General features: G+C 41.1%; 1 protein-coding gene across 1 annotated transcript; it reads right to left on the bottom strand.

The window, feature by feature from the left end:
• Positions 1 to 16,784: 16,784 nt before the first annotated feature.
• PCDH18 (protocadherin 18) lies at positions 16,785 to 26,285 on the bottom strand. Its single transcript, XM_009942556.2, has 4 exons — positions 23,435 to 26,285; positions 22,394 to 22,479; positions 22,095 to 22,258; positions 16,785 to 17,854 (listed from the first exon to the last, which is right to left on the bottom strand). Exons 1-4 carry the CDS (start codon positions 25,937 to 25,939, stop codon positions 17,184 to 17,186), a joined length of 3,426 nt encoding a protein of 1,141 aa, XP_009940858.1. The 5' UTR covers positions 25,940 to 26,285; the 3' UTR covers positions 16,785 to 17,183.
• Between the last annotated feature and the right edge of the window lie 704 nt (positions 26,286 to 26,989).

Consider the following 26,989-nt stretch of genomic DNA (forward strand, 5'->3'; position numbering starts at 1 on the left):
TCTCAGGCCTTTGGGGCTGCTTTTTTTTCAGTGAGGCCCTCCCTGGTAGCTCAAGATTGTTAAATACCTAGATGTGTTGTAAGGCTGCTTTCCTTCTCTGTCTGAAAATACATGGAAGATTAGCAACAATAATGTAAAATTGACTTTGTGAAGATAAATTAATTATAGTTCACGTTCCTTTAGTGTCATTTCACAGGATCTGTTTACATGCTGATGAATAGGGAATTCTAAGGGCTTTTGTAATTCAAAGCAGTTTTGAAAATGTGAATTTTATTACATACTTTTGTTTCTGAGAATAAACAAACATTGACAAAAATGTACATGTTGGCTACTGAATTATTCTCTCTCACCTTCCATTCTTAGCTCTGTCAGAACACATTCTCAGTAACAGAAACTGATTTGTTGTGTCACTGCCTATGAAAATAAGAATAAAAAAATTTATACTACCCATATTTTTGCCAGTTTGTTTGCCAGTTTCTGCTAATATTGCATTGACTTAAAATATTATCAAATGTGTATGATGGTGGGTATCAGCCCTTCTAGCAGTACAATGCGATTCTTAATAGTCTGCTTCATATCTATATATTTCTCTGCCACATAGTCCATCTTGTTTTCATTTTTTTGCCTTTATCTACTTCTGTGTAATAAACCAGTTGGCAACCTTTTGGGAGAAAAATCAACAGGTATTTAAATCTTTCATGATCTGGCAGTAAATAATTAAATCAACATTTGGTGACTTACAGTTGCATACCCATGAAGTGTTAACTGGAATGAAACCACAATACTTCTTTGGCTGAATTTCTTGTTTAATAGTTTACAGTTCCAATTCATGCTTTACAGACTAAAGAAATTTCTCATTATTTCCCAAATAGCAAAGGAAGATATAAAGTAATAGAAAGAAAAATTGTTAGCCTATAAGCATTTATTTTAATAGCCTTTCACTGTGTGATTGTGACAATATTTATGCCCATCCCCTATTTTCCCAAGACCTCTTCACTCCTGTAACCATTAGGAGGGTCCTAAAGTGGCCCCAACTGGAGCCAGAGTAAAAGTAAGAAAAAATAACCCACAATACCAAATGCATTTTCATAACATTTTGATCTAGATATTCAATAGCTATTTCCATTAGGCTGTTCATATTATTTTTAGTGACAGCTGTATTCTATGGATATAGATTTGGGATTTTTTTATTTGGGTTTTGCTGTGTTTTTTGGGGGGGGTTTATGGGGTTGCTGTTTTTTTGTTCATATAGGGCTTTTCTTTTATCCCCAGGAGGTAGAACAGTCTCATTTATCTGATGCAGCTCACTCGAAGTCAGTTTTGATGATATTCTTCCCCTTCTGCTCATCGTTGCTCAAGGGAAAGGCTAGCAGTAGCTACTCATCTCCTGTGGTTAAGAGCTTCCCTGGGCTTCATCGGATTGCGAGCAATATGCTACTTCAGACACCAACAATATAAAACTCTTTTTGGATCTCCCCTAGCTTTACACAGGAACGCACTAGTAGAGCATAAAACCTTGAGTAATGCACTGGGCTGTCCTTTCATTCAAAAGTATCCTAGATCAAAGGCAGGCCTTCCCCAAAACACAGTAATAATCAGTTAATCAGTTTGGCCAGATATTGGCCAGCTGATATAAATCTGCTCAGCTATTATAACTTCAAAGGACACAGCAATTTTGACACCACAAAGATCAGACCCACAATAGGTCATAAACTGGTGACTTTCAGATCTTGCAGACATCGTATGGTAACAATTGCAAAAACATTTGTTGACCAGAGACTGGAGAAGAATAGACTATCTTTGCTATTAAGACTTCAACACAATTTGGCTTATTTCACCTCCCGCATGTCACATTTCAAGATGCCAGAACAATTCTTTTACCAAAACAAACAAAAAAAGGTTTCATTAATCTTTAAAGCTGATAACTAGTTCACCTCAGTCCTTTCACATGAAGAATTTGCATTTTTAAATATTTTTTACATCTGCTTCTTTGTCTTACTCAAGTGTTCATACTGCATGTTTTTTACAGTAACTGTATTACTCCGACCACTTCAGACTGCATTTTAAAAAGGCACACTAGCAAACACTCTCAGCAAAAAGAGAGGGAGTGTAAGTATAACTGTGCTTTCAAAAAATTAAACAAAACAAAAATCCAGTCAGGTGGCTTCAGAGTAATCTGCCAACATGTTTAAAAAGTATGCAATTAAAAAATAAAAACCATCCCAGATAGACTACTTGAACTAAATTCCACAGGGAGGAAAGCAAAGGAAAAGGGAAAGGGGAGACTTAGGTACTTTTCTGGCAGCTGTAGTTATGCCTGTAGTTGTGAGACTGAAAAAGGCTCACGAAATTACTTGGTCTTGAACTGCTACCCACGTGACCTGGCTTTGGTGGTAGTGGTTACAGGAATTTAACTTCAAAAACAGAATAAAAAAGAGCACAGAGCTGAACAGCAAACAAAGAAAGAGAGAGAGGCAGATCTCATTTAGTTTAAAATTCTGTTATTTTTAGCTGTCAGCTGTTTAAGGCAAGTCAAAGGGACTTTTCCACTTTCATTTGATATAATTTTTATCTTCTGACTACCAGGTCAAAAGAGCTCAAGTGCCATGATTTTTTTATTTGCAAAATTTCCAAATTACTGTCAAGTATCCTCTTTGGCATGTCACCCACTGCACATCAGAAACGACCTTGGGCCCCGTAGGCACACCTCCAGCATGGTGGCGGTACGGCTCCTGAGGAGGACAGCTGAAGCGAAGATTTTGGGGTGTAAGCACAAAGAGAGACTAGCTCTTACAGCAAACCAGATTGTCATCACAGCATTTGGGCGCTTCTCATGCCAATAAATTAAATAAAAGTGCTCCAGGTCACAAAGTAAAGGGATTTCCCATCTCTCTGAGCATCCCCCAAATTTCCCTCCCCTTATTGACCATTTCACATGCAGCTAAGCCTTCTCTGGCTAAAAGTGACGGGGTGGGGCTCCCTCCAGAGTTTATTCATGTCCTTTCCCAATATAGCCAGAGGGGACATGAGCGTGTGACATGAGATGTACTTTCCACTTCTTTCTTTCTCTGCTAGCACTGGGAAATGGCCTACATAACCTAATAAGTATTTTCTGTCTCTAATTTCCATCCTGTTATGTTTTGCAGGACCCGAATGAGCTGCTTACTCAGAGCTCCTTGCCAGTTTCTAGACTAAAAGAAATGTTCTGCTTTTTCACTTAGGTGTCTCATTTCTGCCATTTTTTTTCCATTTTGAAAATAACTGTATCATTCATTTTACCATCATTTGCAGTCCTGCAATTCACATAAGTTCCTGTTTCTTACAGAACTTTTTTGCAAGTCCTGAAATCCTAAACCAAACTGAAAGTCTACATTTAAATTTAAACATGCATCTCTGTTACTCATCAATTCAGTCCCCGATAGCCTCCAGCTAAACAAACACACTCGGTGCTATAAGAAGAGAAAATTACAGTAAAATAGTACAGGAGATACTTCCTTCTCCCTAATGTTCCTTCAGCCTCCAACCAATTTCTTCTCATGATGGTTTCTAAGGCTATTACTCATGATCCTGCTCCATGCTGCTCGTTAGATATCCTCTGTGAAGAGTTGTGCTCTGTTCTCTAGCTGACCAAAATCGTCCTAAGAACTTCCCTCTGACAACCACCTGCTGATACTCCAATCTTTTCTCTTCTACATTACGGAGTCACTTTAAAATCAAACTCAGATGTGGAAGCAGGATGAAGACATGCATTTTCCATTTGTAATGTTTTGGAGACCAGATTTTGTACTCAGTAAACCAGGTACCATTTTCTTTGTTAATGTCCTTCTTAAATTAGATCCAGGACACATCCCCCTTGTCTCTCAGCCTCTGCTTTTCCTGTGATAGATGGCAGACGAGTCTTTTAACATGACAATTTTCAGGATTAAGGAACGAGATAACTTTTTACAAACTGCATCTCATTGGGGAACAGAGAAAAGGAGGGAACTAAAGCCCAGATATATGAAGAGTTGTATTAAGAGTATGCTTATTGTCCAAAATGATTAAGCATTATCACTATCCAACAGAAAATTTAATTATTCTGTCAATAAAGCAGCTAAGAGACAGCCTGCCAGCATTAAACTTTTGTAGCTACCAAGGAGCTGTTTTCTTTAAGATACAGTAGAATCTGCCCTATTTGTCCACTCTGGAGTTCAAATTGCTGGGATATACTGCACTTGGCAAGATTTTCCTGGAAAATGCCAGTTTGACAATATCAAAATACTTTATTAATATGCATGACTTTGAGCAAAAAGTAACTGTGGTTTTCCAAAAAGTCATAAAAGAACATTTGCTGCAGCTACAGTTACCAGTGACGCTGCTTAGCCTGAACTGCCTTTCTGTAAAGTTTGTTGCACCTTTATACAAGAGGTTTGCATCAAGATGACAGAACTAGTTAATCTGCTGGCTGAGACAACTCGTTATTAAAGCACTTCTCACCCTATTTTCAGTATGGTTTGGAGCAGAAGGCTACCTGTTCATACATTAATACCTGCTTTTGGTTTCCAGTTGTTCTTTGAACTTGCCTATGTCTGTATCCATTTTCTTACCTGTAAAAACTGGAATAATTCTTAAAAATTCTCAAGACTGAAGCGAATTTTATTCATTCATTGAAATGAATATTACAAATATTCTTGGTTTATCACCAGTTTAGCTGTTATTTTTCCACCTGTTACTTAAAATCACTGAGCCATCTATATAAGCCCTTCTGAAAGGGTAAGAAAGAAATGTGCTTATCTTCCAGTGATAGGATCACTATGACCAAAGAACTTTGTGTATCTTCTGATATGCTTGGCTATGGTTGATTAGAGATGTCTTTTTACAAAACAGCTTTAGTCAGTAGTCTGATTTTCTTGTTTTATTTTAAATCAGAGTGACATACTTCTCCGTGCACTCATATGTTTAAATAGCCACCATATTCCCTAACTAAGTGTCTTTTAAAGTAATTGCATTTGGAAAAAATATATATCCTTTTTTGTAAAGTTATGAAAACATCCATACTAGTTTATCAAAGTATTGATATTCACTTCATGAAAACATCTTTAAACACTTTTGTATTCAGTCATTGTTTGTCCTCAAGACAATTCAATTCGCCTGGGACACAAGTCTTTCTGATTTTATTTTTGGTGTTTAACAGAACTCTACATTGATCTCCTTGAAATGCAATGAAAACAGACAAACAAAAAACCCCAATCCCATATCAAGCAAACACATCGAAAACAGTTTAGAGAATGGTCCTCTTGGTTGAACAGATTGAACATAAGTATTTTGCTGAATTTCATGTTGTATTATAAAATAAATTTGAGTCCTAGCAATATATATCCTAGTTTATTTGCCCAGTAGATTAAACAACCATAAATATTGAGTGATTCAAGTAAGCAGCCAGTGCTGGCTGGAGTGAATAGCATGTTAACAGATACTGGAGCTCCAGGAGACACCAGAAAATTGTGCCAAAGTAAGCTTGCTAAATTAAGCTTACTAAATGCTATTTTTCTAAATATTTAAATTACTTCTTTTACTAATGGCTAAACTGAGAGTTTTCCAATGTGATTAAAATCCTTCATTGGTCACTAACTCATTTACTATAGCTATGGAGAGGAAGGAGCCTTTCCATGGAGTCAGGACCAGACGGCCACCCCCAGCTATGTTGGAATAACACAGGAAAATCAATTCCTATTGTGCTGCAACTGGAATGTCTCTCTCATCAATAATTTATTTTGAAATAAGTATTCTAAATTGTGCGGTAAAAAAGCGAGGAGAATTGTGTTGTCTCCAACAACCTTCACAAAAAATGTTCACAGTTTCATGGACTTGGAGAGATACTTCTGCCTTCTCTCCCTTGTTTCTACTTTCAGGTATCCTTCCTTCAAAGCACACTTTATGGGAAGATACCATTAAACTGCATAACACCACTAAAAATATAACATTGCTGCTAATGTTCCTTAGAATTAATCTATCATATCTTATTTAATGTCACTCGTCTCATACAACGAGTCCCAGGCTCGACATTTAAATAAATTGCCCAAAGACACTCTTCCAACCATATGTAACGTACAGTAAGTAACTCTTCTGTAAGTTGTCTGGGAACATAATGCAGAAGAATTCTCAAGAGAAAAACTAGAGCTGAAATCTTTTCTCATGCACCTTCTATCCGGCTGACATTCCTCTCTCATTCCAGGTTTGCCCCCAGCACATCTGAATGGATGCTACTCTTTTGCACCCATGTTTGTTTGTGTTTGTCTCCTCTTGGTATTTATGAGAGCTGTTTCCAATACCCTCACAGCATCATCTTATTTTTGGCAGAGGTTTCTGTGTGTTCAGGTTCCAAGGGGGATGGAAAGAATGCAAGCTGTCGCCAAATTGAAGGAATCAATTTTCATTTCTGAAGCCAGACAGGCTTTAATTTGTTGCTTATTGACTCCATAGAGAGATAATAATAATGTTGCTGCTGTCAGTGAAAAAGACTATTACCAAGGACAATGCATTCAGTCAAGAAAGATGCCAGATCTCTTCCCCACACCAATCTTCGGTCCCTGAGTTACAAGCTGGGCTCTCTCCAGAAGCACCGTTTGCTACCTGGCCAGCTCAGCCAGAGCCCTGGGGCGTAAAAAGAGTATGAATCTTTTTGGACAGCAGTCCAACAAGCAGGGAGAAAAAGAGAGAGTGCACACAAGCCTTCTCCAGATGCCCACCACTTCAGCGGGTGGAGGAGATGGCAGAGTCGCTCTCAGAGTCCACCAGCCTGAGGAGTCACCGTATGTTTGGCTGCCACCCATGCAACCAAGAGTCCTTGGAACAAGGCACCGAATTCATTCAGACTCCTCTTGCTAGCACTGACGGACATCCAGCCTTTTCAGGACTCAGCCAAGCTTTAAACCGACCATGCTGGAATTCTTGGGCTTGATGAATCAGCTCCTGCATTAACAGTCCACCCGGGTCCTCATCAGCCTCAGCTGAATCGTACCCAGTAAGGCGATGGACACCTGGCAAGATTTACCCATCACAAGCTACTAGATCCAGTGCAGCGCCTGACTCAGAATTTATTCAGAAAGGCATGTCTGCTCGGTACCTTCTCCGAGGTACTTGAATCCTGGAGCACAGTTAGGGCAGAGCACTGTTACCCTCCGAGGACTCTCCAGGTCTTTTCACTGCCCTTTGTTTTTCTTGGAAGTCAGCATAGGAAGTGAAAAAGAGTACGTATTTTCTATTTGCTCAGTTTTACATAAAGATGTTAAAATAATAGTGCCTTTTGGGAGGCTTCCCTGGAGTTTCAAGGAAATAGTATCTATTCTTATTCTTTCAGATGCTAATTAAAGTTTATACTGATGATACATCGTTTGCCATTCTACTGCAGTTTTGTCTTCAATGAAACACTACCATTAAGAACTTACTTTCTGTACTCTTAAGACAGCAGTGTTTCAGAAGTTCTTTTAGTCATGGCAATGATACCAAAGACGGATTGCAAGTAGATGAAATAACTACAAACACTCCAAACCCCGCAAAAATTGTTCGCCATAATATATGACCTTTGGTCTTCTAGTAAAGCTTATGTGCCCACACTGGGTTATGTGCAGCCCAGACAGAGTAGTATCTCCAATACTTATTAATGTGTTTTCACTTTCAATATCTGTTTATATTTATTTTTTTTTAAATGACTAAATTTACTTGCAAACCAGTAATGAATTCCACATACAGATTCTCATTTTATATTTGAATATATACTTCTCAGAAATTCAGCCATTGAAGAACCCCATAGCATGCATAGTCACTCATGTGAACGTGATCTTTATTTCTTTTTTTCAACTGAGTGCGAGTAAAGCCTACGTGAATACAAGTGGCTATGCTTCATACTTGAACTTTTGAAGTTTCATTCTAGTTTAATTGCCAAATAATCACATTGGCTCCATTCTGACACATTTTTAATACATGTTTTCTTTTGCCTAAATCTGTTTTTAAGATTGCAGTTAATGACATGTGCATACCTTTTCCGTAAAGCAGTTTCCCTGTGGTGTGAAGCAATGAGGTAATTTACTCTAACACATGCAAAAATGCAGTGCTACATATGCTGACAAATCTTCCCTGTCGCTCTGCACAGTTAACTTGAACTGCTGCATATTCTCTGTGAGTGTTTTGCTGCAGACTTTTGTAAATGATGTTGAAGAAATCTGTGTTGAGTAATACAGAGCATCAGAATGTACTATTACTGTCCACCCACGCTGGCAGAAAGCCATTGAGTTTTCAGTTGTTTACAAATGTTTTCAATGATAAATCTCTTTGCTATTTCCCATACAAAGTTATGCACTCAAACATATGCAGCATATACTTTGCTCCTCTAAGTGCTACAGTAAGACAACAACCATCAGAGACACATGAATTTTGGTTGCCCTTCAACATACACATCTACACTTGTGGTTTTGTTTCACAGCTTTTTAAGATCATATGGCATGACTGTGATAGCATAACTTGGTTCCTTAAAGCAGTGCAAATGCCGTTCACCTATTCCACCACTGAAACTATAATGCCCAAATTATATGATCTTTCTAAAATATTTTAAAAGTTTAAATTATAAGACTCTCCATAGAGTCAGGTCAGATATAAGCTTCCGCAACAAAAAACAAAAATCCAAACCTGAGGATGTATGAGGATTTGAATATCACCAACTAATAGTTTGAAAAGATGGTAAATAGATCACTTCACAAACATTTTTCTAGTCTGGGTACAAATCAACATGTTCTTTTTAGTTAGGTGACCTAACTAGCTTAAGAATTTAAGAAAGCCAGATGAGTCAAAATAAGCCCAGGTGGTCTCAACCCTGCCAATTTACCAAGATTATGTTTTCATTTTATTTGAGTAAAAAAATGTCCATCATCCTTTGTCAGAGGTGCATTAAGCTTCTGTGGTTGTTTGTCATCATTTTTATAAAAGCCAATCAGGTTACCTGTCAGTTTGCAAATATTGTGAATAATGGGCATTACTTGAAGAAGTACAGGCCTGATTAACAAGAAAATGCGCTTTTTTTTTTAACCTATTGCTTTCCTTTTCTTCTTACACAGTACTATATTCATTTGGAAATGGATTTTTTTTCCACACACTCTCACACACAGGCAGTACCATCAGCTCATTAGACCACAAGATTCTTACAATTAGCTTATTCCAGGGCATCAGCAATCAGCCTTTCTTACTACCTTATCCAAGATTAAATAGAAAGAGTCTATCCATAATCCACCTGTACATGTAAAACTGATAACCAGACTCACATGTGCCTCCCTTTCCTTTTCAACCATGTTTTATAGCAATGTGCTTTTAAACATGTAACAACTCTGTTTATGTGTACAGAAAGCAACCATCCTATTTCAAGGCCAGCTGGAGCCTGTGAAAAGGAGATGCAAACGCAAGCCTCTCTCATCTAGACTTTGCTTATTTTCCTTGTCCTAGCTATTTTTTCTGTACATAATAGTAATTGGATAGTGTGAATTCTCCTTCTGAGTTCTAAATATAATCCCTGCCGAAGTCTTATCTTTTTAAAAGATAAAGACACTAAGTTATGCCAAGTTGTTACAGCCACAGTACCATATGTGAGAGGCTGTTTAATTTTCCATTCACAACAGCAAGAACACTTCCTTTTAAGGCATGATTCATGGTTTCTACCTAACATTACCATGGTGACCCTAGGACACTGCCTTACCAGCTGGAAACAAATCTTGCCAAGTGGGTAAATATTGCAACTCAAAAATATTATTTGCACTGAATAATTTAGCACCAAAAAAAAGAAAATCAAAATTATCACTGTCCATATTTCCTGTAAAAACTCTATGGACTTTCAGCACAGAGAGCTCTCCTAGACCACATGGGAGAGCACTGGCTTCCTAGTCCCTTTACTGCCCAATGCAGGATTTATTTTTCTCCCCCGAAATTCATTCAGTGGTTCAGTGAGGTGAAGGGTACTAGTGTTCAAACCAATGAGAGGAGAGACCAAATGATGAAGGAGTTATTTGAATGAAACAAATGGGAGGTAGACCTCCTCTCACACTAATTTTCACAGCGATTTTAGGCTAAATGCACAAAAGAATTTGTGTACCTTTTAACATAGTGGGATCTATAGTACGCACGCGCTTTCTGTGCGACACACGGGAAGAACTTTGCACTTGAAAGGGAATGTCACACCTGAACCAGTCAATAACAAAAGCAGATGATGGCAGTATGTATTAAACCTCCAGTCTACAAGGAAAGATTACCCTCCACAGCCATGTCTGAACCATTTAGGCTGCGTGTTACTGGCAGAGCAGCCCTAAAGCACCGAGTTCAGAGGAGTCTATTGCCCAGACAGGTCCTGGCACCTGCCCTGTGCTGCTTGCTCTCATAGCTGCTTTCAACTGTCAAACTGTAACAGTTGCATGTTCACCAGTGACCAAGAACATAGTTCTGTAGCAACCAATGCCAACCAACGCCCAGGCTACACTATACTCGGGACCCACCTCTGCAGCAGCAAACGTCATCATGAGGAAGGCATTAGTTTTAAGCCAGATCGACTCCTTGAGCAGTTCCACACTATCCTTGTTCAAGCAACAGTGGCAGCAAAGAGGCAGCAAAGAGCACAGGCAGGAGTTCCCCAGGGGCTATTGGAGGGAGGAGATAGGAGGGCAGCGTACTGGACTTGGATTAAAGGCAAAAGTTTTGAAAAAAAAGCTAAAAGTGTTTTTAAAAACAAAACAAACAATCCATCATGATCAATCCTATCTTCAGGGCAAGCATGTATGACAATCCTTCACAAAATACAAGTATATGAAAGTATAGTGGGTACTTTTGTCATTACCAGAGCTACAAGAAACCTCAGCTTCAAATGTCTTTCTCTTCCCAGGAATCTTCAATTTCTTGTCTAAACCACTAGCCTACCATACCATTTCAATTTTTACCATTGAAGCTGCTGTCTTCATTTAACATTTAAAATGTGTATTTTCAGCCACAGAGAGAAAAGAAACAAATGAGAGTTGAGGGGTGGCTACTTCAAAGGTCAAACAATCACTTTTCAGTGCCTGTCACAGCATGCAGCCCTCTTTTTCCTCCTCCTGTATTTTCTCTGGAGTCCAGTCTTGCATGTGTCTTCTAGTAGGCAAACCACTGCAGTGCTGAGGCCCCGAATGAGTCAGGCAATTGCCCCCCATGATTTAGGCACTTGAGCATTGACAGACTTTGGTGTGACCAGACATCGATATTTTCCACATCCAGAGAATTTAGTGTAGTGTTTACATGGGAACATACACAGCCAGTCACCTGTATGTCAAGTGTCATTGTCAATGCTATAAGTCATAGACATAAATCAGCATGTAGACATCCACATTTTGAGATTTAAATCTTAGGATTTAGATGATAACAATTATGCTAGATGAACTTGTGGGCCTTTAAGAGATTTTGTAGCTCTAAACCTTGGTGTTCTTAAAAATATTGTTCTTCACAAATATGTGAAGTCTCACCCGAGTCATGCAGCTTTCTTCTGTGACTTTGTGAACTTCTGAAGCTTACCTGGCATTTGTTGTGTGTGGTCATTAAAAGGATAAAAGTCCTTCCAGGAATATCTAGGTTATGTTTAAAGGGTGCTGTTGATTCATTATGTAGAGCTTTCTTCTCTTGAATCAGTACTAAATCAAAGTCATGCGATGAAACCGAATGCATGGTGATGCTTTAAATGCTTCCTATAAGCTCTAAAACAGTCTGCATGGTCATTTCTCACTGTATTTGCCACAGTGCTATTTGGGCAAGCAGCAGGAGAATGTGTGCCCTGGTCAAATTTCAGCGTAGGTTATTACCCATTTCTGTTGGAATCTCCCTTGAGTTTTCATTAAACAAGGTATTATTTACCAATTGTGTTGTAAATATTTTTTATGGTATGGTTTAAACTGTTCCTGTGTGTCTGTTCAGAGAAAATCTTTTTTCAGTAGTGGGTCAAATGATCCCAGAATACGTTTTCATGGTGGTTTTTTTAAGTGCTCAGTCAGTTATGGTTCTACGGCTCCAAGGATGTAAAGTGCAACAGGGTTGCTAATTATGAATATTTTTTATCAACTGAAGTTACAATATTATCACTTCCTTTTTTTATTTATAGAAACTGTGTTACAGAATATGTTGCAGGACTAGTTTTATGTGCAGACAGAGTCTGACCCTGGGGTACACTTTCAGGCACAATTTCACTCCTTTCTGTAACAGTCTGCATTGTTGAAATGAAATGTATGTATACCATAGTCTCCTAGGGAATCTCAGTTTAGCTACTGTGTTAACCTAATGATAACCAGAGAGATCTCTTTTCCCATTTGTTCTTTAAAGCAACTTGGACTAGCCTCTCTGTGTTGTCCTTCTTGATAAAGTTTAAACATAACATTTTCTTCACAAATTCAGCCTTCTTTTATAGCTTGCAGGCAAACTTTGGCTGCTTATCCTAGTCTAGGTGCCACAATATGGAAAGTTTGTGTTTCGTATATACAGCTGCCAACTGAGGTTTTCAAGTCTTCTAATCTTTGGAAACATTGGACATTGTCTGCATGCTGCATAAAAAAAAAGAAGGAAATTAAATTTCCTGGCATTTCCTATTAATTTCAATTTTTCATTAAAAAAAGATAGGAAACCATAAAGGTTAAATATTTTGTGGTAGCTTTTGTTTGCTTTCTATTGCTGTTCTTAAACCAAGTAACTATAAACACAGGGTGTAGAATGCAACAAAGACATTACTGACAGCCACATCCTCCACATCCTTTCAATGTGTTTATCCTAATGGACATGGAATAATAAAGTGTGATGCAGTGGTTACAGAAATACTTTAAACACAAATTAAGTGGTCAAATAACCCACTATTTCTGATCATTATTTCAGTATATTTTTGAGTTTATCCATTTCAGAAGTGACTAAAAAGGAAAACACACATGGAGTCTGGAGAAAAACAGTGGTTGAGCATCCATTAATTAAGTTTCATATTTGTTCAAAAGTCTTACTAATTTCATCTACAGTAGCAATGACAGAACCACCAGCACATAGTAATAACTAGTATTTTGGTAAATAATATTTGCTAATTTTCATGACCTTTTCCATCATTATGATACCAAGGAGGAAATCTTTTTGGCTTCAAGGATAAAACTGTGCCAAACATTTATAGAAGTGCTAGCAACCTAGCATTTTGGACAGGGTAATCATGCTCACGTTTGTGTTTACAACACACCATCAACCCCTAACCCTCTATTGGTTGTCAAAATGTAGCAAACCCAGATTTATTTTTCTAATCTGTGCAATAGCAGTTTTCCTTGTTCTTGACATAGTAGAGAAGGCTGAGAAAAAGAAGGATTCTAAACAGACTAGGATTAAGATAGATTATTCCCTCATTTACTACAATTTACAGATCTTTAGCAAGCTTCCCACTGATAATAAATGCAGCTCAAGTTCCGATGCATTTCAGTAATCTAAGTAAACAGTTTTTCTCCTGGAGACTGATCTTATAACTGGTCACTTTACATGATAAGATTCTTGCAGCAATGTACATACCAAATACTATTACTGTGTGTTGGTACAGAAATCCCCTCTAGGAAAACCTTACGTATTTTATGATATTTGGATGCCCAGTGTTACCAAAGAAATTCATTGCAATTTATTTTTGCTAGAAAGCCCCCTCCGCAAACAACGGCTCTTTAAATCATTGAGACTATCCATGTGACATGGGCCAGTGGGCATAAACTGATTTAAGGATTTTAAATTTAAAACAGGTTGGTAATCCCTAGTGAATGATGTGACTGTGCAAATGGAGCTTATCAGGCTGCCCTGAGAATCTGTAGACAGCACAAACCAGTCTGAGCCTGAAGGTCTAATATTTCCTCTTCTGGAAATGGGAAGAAATATCTATCTGCATTTATTTATGAAGGAGGAATCTGCACCACTTGAAGGGGAGTTTCACTTTCAGCTGCTGGTTTCATAACAGATAGCAGTGTTTCATCCATGTAAATAGACAACTAAGATAATTTCCAATAGCTATTGTTGAACTACCATCTTGCACACTTTTAACATAACTGCCAGTCCCCCTGTACACCTCACATGCCAGGTGTGCCCAGACTGGAATAAAATACGCAGCGACTTCCTAAGCAGCCATGAGTTTTGTCTTGGCAGTTGCTCTGCCTGAGCCTTCCTCTCTTGTTCTGCTCCTGTGCAGAGTCAGGGATGGGGAGGTGCAGCCGGGCACATCAGCCCTGGCCACCCCATACATTGGGGCGGGGGCAGGGGGAATTCAGGGATCCAGTGCAGCTTACAACTATGCATGAAAAATTAGGGCAAGAGAGGGTTTGAGTAATGTGTTTACCAGACCCAGCTGAAGTGGTAGAAGCTGGGAATGTCAGTCAAAGACAATGTTGTTAGGACACTAAGAACTTTGTAAACACAAGAGTGCAGGCACGGGCTGTGCAGGATTAGTACATGGGTAAGACCTACTTAAGGGAAGAGCAGAGTCACAGAGTTGAGAGGGAAGGAGAATGAGGTGGGGATAAGGGAACTTGGAGGGTAGGACCAAAACGGGATACTGATGAAGAGGGAAACAGAATGAGGGGGCTGAGTTGAGAAAGAAACAACTTAGCTAAGGAGGAAGCCACATCCTTGTGACCTTCAGGACTTAGTAGGATTGTTACAGCACCTAGACAGGTTTCAGAGTCAACCTGACCTTGCTGATAAAGAGGCAAGACTTGGGATGAGCATGGGGCGTGATATACTGTTAGGGAGCATGAAGAGCAGGACTGCTCCAAGGAGGGGAGCTAGGGACAGGCCAGGAGCCGAGACCAGTCCCATCACAGGTAGTATACACACTGACAAGGTGCCATCCTACACTACCTGAATGCAGCAGGTTGAGCCAGGTGCTGGTAATGCGGTCCATCGACAGCACCCAACATGGTGTGATGATAAACCAGGATGAGGTTCTATCCAAGGATTCCTGTCAGCAGCAGCTGGGAATGGGGTTGAAGGCACCAGTAGAAAGTAAATCCCAGGCCCATCCAGGAAGCAGTGGTAGGGACCAACACTCATATAGCAGCTGAATGCCCCAGGCTGAGTTTAAATGAATTCCTGAGCTCTTGGGGTGTGGGAGAGTGGGATCCAGGTGAGGCTGGTTGGGGGCTGCTAAGGCCTATTGGTGGGAAGGAAGGGCAAAAACAGGGAAGAGATTTTAAAATATTTAATAAATGAGATGTTATGCCTTCTTCCTTTCAGTAGCAGATGTTAGCTCAGTGAAACTGAGGTCTTATTGGCATTCAAAGGTGCCATAAGTACTCTCCAAAACACAAATAGAGCCTCCACCGTTAAAGGATGTTCTTGTACCAATGCTGATAGGCCAGTTCCCTTAAATGTGTAAGTCATATTGACAAAATGATGTTTTGAAAGTTTCATCTGCCAATATGGATACTTGGTTAGAAAACTGATGTCCTGGTATATCTAACCAGCAAAGCTATACTTATGAACTCCTCAAGTGTAAACAAGTTGAGAATCTCTCCGTTATTCAGGTGTCAACAAATCTGTACATGTCTACAAATGTCACATCGACAGCACCATGAAACCAATAATGAGACTGAAGTTTCCGTACACACAGACCAAACTAAAGCTTAGGCACACAACAAAGTTCTGGATTTTTAGGTAACACTAAACAGGATTTTTCTGTATCTACCATTACAAAATATTCTATACAGTACTTTACAAGTACAGTTCTCCAAAATAAAGCTGTGTGTTAGTTCATATGCCCAGGTTTTCTTGGATTATTTCAACAGTCTTTCATGCTTCTGGTAAAAAATATACCCTATAAAAAATACGCATCTGCAGCTCTGAATGAAAGCCCAAAATATGAGTTTTTCTGGCCATCTCTTAATAACTTAACACTCTCCTGAAATGAGCATCAGGAGTCCAGAACTCACCCATGTTTCTCACCTGTAAAATCAGTTTGTGTGCTATTACAAAAATCTGCCTGTGTATAACAGGCTAACCAAAAATATTTTTGAAAATAAGGAACTAAAGGGACCACATTGACTTTTATCTGAAAAATATTAGTCATGTCACCCGTCCAGTGGTGATGGCACCACAGTATAAATTACTGTTTTCATTGAGCTAGCTTCAGTACAGTGAGAAGCTCCACCATGGAAGGATGGGATTCAGTGGGAGTCAATCTACCTGCAGGAGAGCTCCTTTCTAGGATGTTCAAGTATTTCTGTACTCCTTTGCAAATACAAGGCACACTTAGAATGGAGGCAAAATATAGCTATAATCAGCTGCTTTCCTAGGAGATGAAAAATTCCTTTTATTTTGGCGCCATTTGCAAGGATAAAGCAGTCAATTGCAATTTTTTATTTACATAAATTGAGAATCCAGCTTGAAGTCAGAAAAGCTGATTTTTTTGCTGTCTTTTAAGCATATACCACTCACTTCAACTGGCTTTGCAGCATAACAATGGCAGGAGAAAAGTACCTTATTTTGCGGAGATAACATTGAAAGTCCCACCACTGAATTCCATGATTTGTTTGCTAGGGAAAACACTTAACTTATAAAAGAGAATAAGACCCCAGCCTGCAATAATTCATTAATTAAATGTGAAAAATGACTCTATAGACCAAAAATATGCAAAATAAAAAGGACATTTTATGTTTTCACAGGAATTGACAACTCTGTTATAAAAAGAATGAAACATTGCAACAAGGTGTTGGATCATTTATTGAAATTAATGTTTGCAAAACTTTTCAGTGGTTTGAATTCGGATTTGTAACATCTGAGACTTCAAAAAAAAAAAAAGGGAAAGCAATATCCCTCTGATTTTTAACATGTCTGTGGCAAGAATGCTGGAAGTTTGACAAGGGTGGTACCATCTATATACATTTAGGAAAACATGCTTGCTGTGGGTGTACAAAAATAAAATTTATTTGTTAAATTACACATAAATATAAGGTACAAATGTATTTTTAAAATACAGATAATCACACTTGCATTGTGTACATATGAAAATACAGTATTTTAATATTCAACATACACAGACACATTTACGATAAATGCAACTAGTTGGCAATGCCAGTTCTTCTCAGTCTGCTTTTTGTTCTTTATGTTTTTCCCCTTCTAGTTTTCCACAAATATGGAAAAATAGGCTTTTGAAACAATTAGTTCTGCCGGACATCTTGCAGCAGCTTGTTAATTTCTGCCACCAGCTCACTGGCATCCATGAGTTCGTGTTTACCATCACTGAGGTGGTTGAGCACGTTGTCAAAATCATCCTCTTCATAATTCTCTGGGATCTCCTCCATGGCTGGCAGCCATTTAGAGGAAGGCTGCACGCCTGAGTGAGTCCCCAGAGTGGGCCCGTTGTTGGCAGGATTTTGGAAATGTGTGCTGGCTGCCCAGGCTGCCACCCCCTGTGGATAGTTTACAGTCTTGGCCGGCAAATGTCCCTTCCTGCGCTCCAACGAGTTGGAGCGATCCATCTCATTGCACTCTGTGTAGGCATCCAGCGAGGGAGGCAGCAGGCGCTGGAAGACGCTGCTCATTTCAGAGAGGAGAGAGGAAGTACAGGTATCCCCCGACTCCTCCTCGCTCTGGCAGTCTTTACCGAACGTTGAAAAGCTCTTCTTTTTCTCACTGGCATCAGCAGGCTGTGGATCTTCCTCGAGGCCTGGCTGCTGCTGCTGCTGCAGCTGCTGCTGGGGCGACTGGAACTCCTCTCCAGGGATGAACATATTACTTCTGTAATCGGAGGAAGGAGAGGGCAACGGCGGCATCCAGCACTGGTCGGAGTGCCCCAGAACCCTGCACTCCTCCGTGCACAGCCGCATCGCTGCAAGAGAGAAAAGAGGAGAGTGAGCATCCCTCTTCTGTTGCAGATATCACTTATACTCGCAGGGAGCAACACTGAACTTCTCCAAAGATGTTCAAATTTAGTCTTTGGGTTCATTTTGTGTGTGCAGGAAGGTGACAAATGCAAATGGTCTCGATCAAAATGTACTTCCATTTCCAAATGGTCTCAAAAAATGAGAACCATAAATGCAAAACATGTAAGACAATAATGAGACCTTTTAACTAGGGCTGAAGTTAAACGTGTAAATCACAGGTGGAAAACAAGCACTTGTGACTTCAAGCCATTCGCTCCCTTTGAACAGTGCTGTTAAAATGAAGGCGTTTCTACCTCCAAGCATTTACTTAAGTTTTAGTGAAGTCTTCCACATGCAATTAGAGAAGCACATCAGAGTAATTAAGTGGGAATAAATGGACGGAGGAAATAAAGAAGAAAGAACAGTAACATGCAGAGGGATCTCCCTCTTCATTAACGCACCTCCTTCTGATCTGACAGTGAGGTGTATGTTGAATATGAGGTGATCCACTGCCATATTACCTTTTTAACTGAACCAGTTAAATTTTGATCCAGTATCAGAATACCTAGGGTTTAATTCATGCCCCGTGTGGCTCTGGTGTTTGTACTGGAGATACTCTGAGGTGCATTTGCAGCTCTCTAGAGCAGGTTACTGGACCATGCTGGCTTAGGTGTTGGCACAAGGGGGGCTCTAACCCACAACATGGGCATCCAGGGCCAGCCAGAAGGGCTGAAGAGCAGAAGACAGCAGAGCCGCTCTTTCAGCTGCTTGGCTTCAGTGGTGCCTCTCAGGGAGCAGCAATATGATGGGGCAAGTGACTGAACCCCTGGGATCTACACTGGTCTGAACTGGTGTGTGGATGGGCACTGCAAGTGTCCTCCGCAAACACCTGAAGGGGTCTGGGAATGGTCCCTGGAAGTGGAGACAGGCAAAGCCCTATTTGACAGACCTGCAAGGAGAGATGTGCCAGGAGAGAGGCCAACTTTTCCTCTCCAAAGGGAGCAGACTCTGTAGGACATGAAGCCTCGGCTCAGGCTGGTCACTGCCTGGGTGCCTGGCAGGCCTGCTGGAAAAAACCTAGGTGCTGCAGGGGTCACTAACTTGAATTTGAATCACATACTTCAAAAGAAAGTTTTCAGAAATGCCAGACTCTTTCCGTTATGTGTATTTTGACCGCAAGAAGCCTTTACCCTAATTCTCTACCAATTAATGGTTAGATTAACCCATGCAGAGTAGTTTATTTTTCTTTCTCTCTTTATATATTGAATACATAAGAAATGTTTGCAGTCATGCCCTGTAAGTTTTCATTGCTTTCTCATCAAATTTCCCATCTGGCTTTGGATCCACTCAGTTTATCAAAAAATCTTTTTGCAATGGTGTAAGCAGAGCTGAACAGAGTATTTCAGCTTAGGACGTACCAGTGATTGATAAAGTTCTGCTCTCATATTGTCAGCGTTATTTATCTCTGCGCTTTACACAGCCATCATATTGCGTGCTTTCCTAATGCCCTTTCCATTCCTCTGAGTATAAACTTTCTCTGTGTCTTCCATGTGAGAGTATGAATTTCTTCAAGAATACAGATTCAGGCTGCAGGCTGGATATTGCACAAGCTATTGCAAATGGCCTGCTGATCAGTAAGCTTCAAACAGAAAAAGCAACCTAGAAAAAGTCAGTGGCTGAAGTTTTGATACCAGTGACTGAAATGCCTTTAAGTGCTTTGTTCCCATGTATGAAAAGCACATGTGTGCTGTTTTACAGAAAACACCTGAGAGGCAGAAAAGAGAAAAGATATCTCAGTGATCCATGGAGCCTGGACCAGCTCTCAACTCATCCCAGAAGGTAGGGATTACTCTTCTAATTAAGAAGACTCCTGTAAATTAATGGGAGACTTTCAATGGTCTAGCATTTCACCAGTAGTGAGAGTTGCCTTATTGTGAGTTTTGTTACTGATGTTATCAGGATTGGTTTGGGTATAAAATAATAAATGCTGACATTCCTAAACATAAGATTGAAAGATACTCTGAGGCAACTGAACAGTGTCACAGCCTGTCCTTAAATCAGCAATAAATGAAAAAAAGCACAGATGTACAACAGCATTTTTTTTTCTTTTTTTACCAGAACCTAAATCTTATTACTGAGGATTTAAAAAGTGAGAGAGAAAGAAGCAAGTCTTTCAAGGACAATGATTGAACTTTCTGCTCATGTCATTTTTGAAGTTTTGGGGGACTGGCTCTGTTCCTTTCCAGTTCCACCTTAAAGCTACAAACTGAAAGGACTTTCTCACAGCGTTTTGCCTGTGTCCAGACAGACACTGCAGAAACTTTTCAAAATGGAGAACAGGAAATCTCCAGGAAGTTTTCTTTTCCTTTTTCTTTCTTTTCTTATTTGGATTGCAGATCAATTACTTATCTGACGGATTAAGAACAGTCATAGCAGCAAATGGACATCTGGGCAAGATTAAATGCCCATCTTGATAGCCCAACCTAGTTCCGTCTCCACTCAGCAGGAGCTTTCCTTACTTTGCATGCGATTAGCTGGGCACTTTTGGAAATCCTACACTTTGGCTTCCTGCTCAGAGACCGAATTGCAAGGGCTGAAAATGAGCCATAGGCATTTCAGCCAGCCAAGGGGGTAACTGCTCCCGCCCGCTGGCAGCCCCAGCTGCCCACTGGGAAGGGGACAGCTCTTCCGTGGCAGCAGCGGGGCTGGATGCCAGTGCAAACACCATTGTGCTTGAAGTTCCCCTGGCAACTGAGAGCTCCAGCAGATCCCTCCCTGCCACCTTGCTAACCATAGGAGAGAACGAGACGTGCCTCATGCTAGTTGGCAGAGGAAGAAGTAGTAGCAGCTGGAGAAGATGAGAATAAAAATATACTAGGACTCCAGATTTAAGTTAAGGATTCTAAAAAAATAGTAACTTTTCAAGGCCTCTGGATTTGAAACATTGGGTACAAAAGTCTAGGTTGAGGAGACAGCTGAATGCCTGGGTAGGTGATAAATGACCTGTACTGGAGCAAAATATACGAAGAAAATTTTGAAGTTGAAATGTATAAGAAGAACAAATTAAACTTCTGGGGTTTAGTCTTGCCTAGCGTAACAGCACATTTCTCAGGGTAAAACACACGGAGGTGAGGTACAATCCCGTCACTGATGTTTTCTGTGGCAGCAGAGGGAAGGAGCTTCAGCGCTGCAGCTCCTCCCCTCCAGCCCTGGGTAATATGTGGGGGTCAGTGTGGGAGGGAATACATGCTGCACCGCCCCACAAAGTAATGTGCCCCCGTGTATAAAATGACCTTACTAAAGTTTTTAAGTTTACACTCTTGGTTCCGTGAACCATACTGAAATTATCCAGCCCTGTCTGTTATACAGAGAAAGCTAAATATGATCTGAAATAAGTACAAGATCTAGGGTACAACCAGTGGCTGTACAATTATTGAAGTAATTAAAAAATTCTTGTATCTGTACTTAGTGTGATTTCCCACAGTGTCTTTTATTCAACTTATAACTGGGCACAAATTTAAAAGTGGTACTTCATACACAAGAATATGTATGTGTGTGTTTGTCTCACTTTCACTAACTGTTTTCTAGCTTTTTTCTTTTCTACCCTCTGTCCCTGAATTGTACTTCTTAAGCTCTTTCTTTGAGAAATTAGGTCTGCAAGATTTAAAATCTGGGACATATTTAGATCCTTCCCTTCCCACTCAAGTTCATTTTTCAGTGGGACAAAATAAACTTCTCTTTCTTGTCCATCCATATTTCTAGACCACTTTCACAATCCATTTCTGAACGGTAGAAGTTTGTATCATACGGATCAAACCCACTGTGGAAAATGTATCTCCCAAATTATTGTTCACTGTATTTTTAACAAACCACAACTGCCTGGCTTTGCAAAACCATCCACACAGTCACTAAAAGTCCAAGGACATGGAGCAGATCATGCTTTGGGGGGAAATCTGGAGCCAGCTCATGAAGTGAATAATAGAAAAAAGTAGGCATTGCTCTGAGCAGACTTTCAGTCGTGTCTGAGGTTTCATTTTACGAGATATGTGAAAGCTTCAGCTCAGTATTTATCGTGAAGCAGAGTTAGAAGGAAGGAAACACAGGGCTTGAAAGCTAAAGAATTTTTGGTTTCTCAGTAGTAGCTTTATCAAAGTGACAGCCAGGCAGCACTGTAAATAAACTGTTCAGCTTCCATTGTGCTCTTACCTGCAGGAATTCTCCCATCTGTAAGGAAAAGGTCACTGAATCCTTCCCCAAGAAGTCTGTCAATTGGAGACTCTCTTCCCAAATCATAATCACTGTCTCCAGCTTCACTGTCACCCCGGCCACTGTCTTTCAAGCTGAATTTATCCATATCTTGTAGGGCATATCTGTAAAGAGAATTGTGGTGATGGTGCAATTAAATTATCTCACTTGTGTTATATTCCACTTTTGGGTTAAAAATACACATCTACACTTTCGGATACATGTGCATGCATATGTAGCAGAACAGTTCAGATTCTCACCTGTAGCTTCTGGAATACTTGTTTCCTCGAAAACTTGGCCTTGGTTGATACTGGCCCTGGTGAAGCATCGAGAGAAGCTGAGAAACCTGCTAAAGAAATGGTGAAAAGACTGATTCCTTGAAATGAAAGCTCAAACTCCTAGTTGTAAAACCACTAATTTGCTGCTCAGGTTTGTTTGAGGAGTGGTTGTTTTTTTTTTTTCATTAAAGTTTAATTAAATCAAATTCCTGCACATATATGACGCAGTACAACAGACTACTTTTCAGTGTAGTGTCTGCCACAGGAAACATCTGAAGGCTTTGTACAATGAGGAAATGTACTGCTGTTCATTAGCCTCCAAACTCATAGTAATTAATTAATTAACAAGTAAAACAAGTAATTAAACAGAGGTGGAGGTTTGTTTTGTTTTAATAGACTAGAGTCAACCCTTTACCGTTCCAGGACCCTATTTCAAAATACATTGTTGTTGCCATACGTGTAAAGAGCTACCAGGACACAACTCTCACTTAAGCCATTACACGGCATTTGCAGTAAAAACTGGATGCCTAGTCTCAGAGTTTAACACTGCAGTCATATGTTGTTGCAACAGCTGTACTTAAACTGTGTCAGTGTTTAAACTTTTAGTTCTCCACTCCCATTAATGAAAGAATTTCCTGTATTATTTCTGTATATAAATACTCTGGCGCTCTTTCTTAAACAGAGCTATACAGAGGGGAAGGGAAGGCAAGGAAGAAAGAAAGAGAGATCAGTAAACCAGAGCAGAATACTGTCTGTGTGACATGCCATTGTTTCGACCTTACAGGAAAGAACCAAGAAATAATTTTGTCAATAATGGATTTAATCCTGTTCCCATGGTACTAGATTCAGTTGATACTGGAGTAAAACTGCAAAGCTGTGACATCTAAAGAGAAACGCATAAAATGCTCTTATTGGGCATAGGTCTAATTGCCCATTGCTCTCACAGGCGGCATGCAGACTACCTCTGTGCTCCCAAGTGAATGCATGAGTGAACGGATGTGCAAAGCGAGGTGTGGACCTTACCTCAACAGCCGGAGTAGCGTGGGTGAGTTCCAGCGAGAAATTTTCAGGCACGTGGTTAGAGGAGATTGTCACCAGGCTGTTCAGCGATTGGTGGCTGTGGTGGCTCTGCCGGCTGCTCATTTGTCCCCTTTCCAGGGTCGGAGATGATGACGGAGAAGCTCTGTGGTGAGACCTGATGGGTAACGTGCCATTAACCGTTGGCACTAATGTAATGTCCCCTTTGTGGATCTGTCTTGAGGGCCGTTTTGGATGGTGCTGGTAGGTCGATTCCGCCACGCGACAGTTGTAGGACCTGGTGTCCTTCTTCTCTCGATTACATCTTGTAGCAAAGATAACCATAATGACCAACAACACGGCACATATTGATCCTAAGGATATAATCGTTATCATGGAGACATCCAGGGACGGTTGGCTTACCAAAGTTGCTTCCGTGCTTGAAAATGAATAGACATACTCAAAAACGGTACATTTCAGAAGTGCTTTAGTACTAAGCTGAGGACTGCCTTTATCCTGGACTATCACAAAAAACTCCCATTGCTTTGCTGGAACTGATTCAACACTCACATTGATAGAGATGTCGCAAGTTTTGGGATCCATCACAAAGATGCTGTTTTCCTTGTCAGCTGCTATGGAGCAGCTGAGTTCAGAGTTCATACCAGAGTCTCTATCTGTAGCCCTTATCCTCGTGACAAGAAAGCCGATTCCAGCATCTTTAGGGATTGAGATCTCTGCTGTGCTGTTGCGTAGTGCTGGCCCCACAATGACAGGAGCGTTGTCATTTTCGTCAATGACGGTTAGTACAACTGTGGTATTGCTAACAAGCTGCTGACTCCCTCCATCCCTAGCTTGAACCATAAAGGCAATCTGATTTACTTCTTCATGATCAAAGGTTCGCAGGGCATAGATTGCCCCATTGGAGGGATCGATGGTCACGTAGGTGGTTATAGAGCTTCCCAAAACATAGCTCTCCAAAATAGTGTAGGTCACCTGCCCATTGTCACCTAGATCTGGGTCTGTGGCTGTGACTGATGTGATGTACGCTCCTGGAGAGTTGTTTTCCAAGATGACAACTTCATATCTGTTTGTCTGGAAGCGGGGTGGGTTGTCATTTTCATCACTGATTTGGACAGTAAAGTGTTTCACTGTGGAGAGACTTGGCGTTCCCTTGTCCTCCGCTATTACAGTCAAGCTGTATTCAGATCTCTTTTCCCTATCTAGAGTGGCATTAGTCAAGATTAAATAGTTATTTTCATAAGTCTTTTGAAGTTTAAAGTGGCCATGACCATGTAGCTTGCACACTATCTCTCCATTCACGCCAGAGTCCTTGTCTTGCACTCTGACCAGGGCAACAAAAGTGTCCAGGGGTGACCCCTCAGAAATGTAAGCTATCTCTTCTTTCTCTGGGGACATCAGGTTTAAGTTAATTTCGGGTCTGTTGTCATTCACGTCCACAATCTTAATTATAATTTTGCAGTGAGCTGGAATAGAATTTGGCCCCAGATCTTGAGCCTGAGCATCAATTTCATAGGATTTGGTTAGTTCATAGTCCACTTGCCTCAGGAGGGTCAGATGACCCTTTTCTGAGTCTATCTTAAAAGTCTCTATAATTTTGGCAGACACATGACTACTGAAAGAGTACACGACTTTACCATTAGCGCCCTCATCTGGATCGGTAGCATTGAGGTCTATCAGCAAAGTGCCAGTCGGTGAATTTTCTAAGAGTTGGATTATATACGACTGTTGCTCAAAAACAGGGCTGTTGTCATTGGAATCAGAAATGCTTATTTTCAGGAGGGATGATCCCGATCTCTGAGGCACCCCTTTATCTGAAGCAGTGAGCTGGAGTTCATAACCTGACTTCAGCTCCCGGTCCAGCTCTCTAACCACGATCAGCTCTGCATACTTAGCACCATCAGTCCTGGTTCTCACCTCAATACTGAAAAAATCATTTGCAGAAAGGGAGTAAGTGTGAAGGGAGTTGTCCCCCACATCTGGATCAAAAGCGCTGTCCAGAGGGATCCGGGTTCCTACAGCTGCGCTTTCTGATATTTCAATAGGGATAAGAGCTCTGGAAAACTGGGGAGAGTTGTCATTAATATCCAGCACTTCAACTTCAACATGGAAAAGCTGCAGATGTTCAGTGGGCAGAGTGATCACGTCAAACTCTATGGAGCAGTTTAAGTTTTTCTGGCAGAGTTGTTCCCGGTCAATTTTAGCTCCTATGCTGATTTCTCCGTTATCCTCACGGACTACAAGCAAGGGAGAATTCCCCCTCTGCATAGCTCGAAAACGAACCGAGGAAGGGTTAGGCATTTTTAATAAAATGTCAGCTACATCCTCCGACAGTCTTGCAATTACTGACCCAACTCTCTGCTCCTCGTAAATCCTGTATTTCAAATTCTTTCCCAGCACAGCCTTATTGAAAGATATTATCATCAGTGCAAAAAGGAATATAAAGTGCATTTGACTGCTGATTCGGTGCATTTGTAAGTTTTTGCAATTCATTTCTCCAAGCAAGTTAAAAAGCAATTATTTCGACTTCCTCCGGTACCTTAAACCCAGCGCACTTCTGGTCCTTTCAAAACTTGAAAACGCGTTTTCTAGTCAGCCGAGTAGCGATAGCTTACCAGATCAGAAAAGTTTGGGGTCTCTTTTTTTAATACACACCGTGCCAGGACATCCAGATACCCTCTGTACGCAATCCACGCTTTCTCATTTGACTCCCCGCTCCTCTTCCAGGCTGCAACGCGCCGGGGCAGCCCGCTCCTCTCCTCCTCTCCCGCCGTCAGCTCAGCATCCAGGGCCGGCCGGGGAGCCGGCGGGATCCGCAGCCCGTCCCCTTCCCTCGCCCCCCTCGCCGCCAGACTGAGCACCCTCGGTCGCCGGCTCCAGCCTAAAACCCGCCGCAACTTCGCTCCAAGTCCCCAGACAAAGCTTTTTCCGCCCGGCATGTGCGGAGCCCCGGCCAGCCAATCAGCCCCGCGCGAGGCGGGGGGGCGGGGGGGGGAGGGGGGATGGGAGGAGGGGGCCTCCGCCGAAGTTGGGGGGGGGGCACGCAAATGGCTCAAGGGCAACTTTAAATCAACTTCTCCCCTCCCCCCCCCCCCCCCCCCCTCCCCGCCGCCGCGTTTTCAGGGCACTTTCGAGCGGGTTTTTGTGATTTTAATTCCTCCCTTTCCTGCCAGGGAAAAATGCCATCGCGCTGCTCATTTCCATACTTCTAGGTTGCCTTGCTTAACTAAGTGGGGGCTTTCTACTGCGGTTGCTTAGTAAACGAGCTGGGGTTGACGTCTCTAGCCATCCCTCGAGAGTGTCTTCTCGCTGCTTATTTACCTATATTACCTGCTTTCCCTTAACGTCTGCGCTCCTGCGCGGAGCCCAGAGAGATCCCCTTCATCCCTCGAGACCTCTCCCTCCTCCTTCCCAAGCCAGTAACGTTTTGCACGCTCCGGTCTTTCCCCTGGCTCCCTCTTGCAGAATTTCTGTCCTCCGCGCAGCTGCATTTGCCTGAGCTTGGTTCTGCGTGTGCGTGTGCGCGGTTGTCTCTGTGCTTTT

This window comes from Opisthocomus hoazin, chromosome 5 (genome assembly GCF_030867145.1).
Source record: "Opisthocomus hoazin isolate bOpiHoa1 chromosome 5, bOpiHoa1.hap1, whole genome shotgun sequence".
NCBI classification, from domain to species: Eukaryota; Metazoa; Chordata; class Aves; order Opisthocomiformes; family Opisthocomidae; genus Opisthocomus; species Opisthocomus hoazin.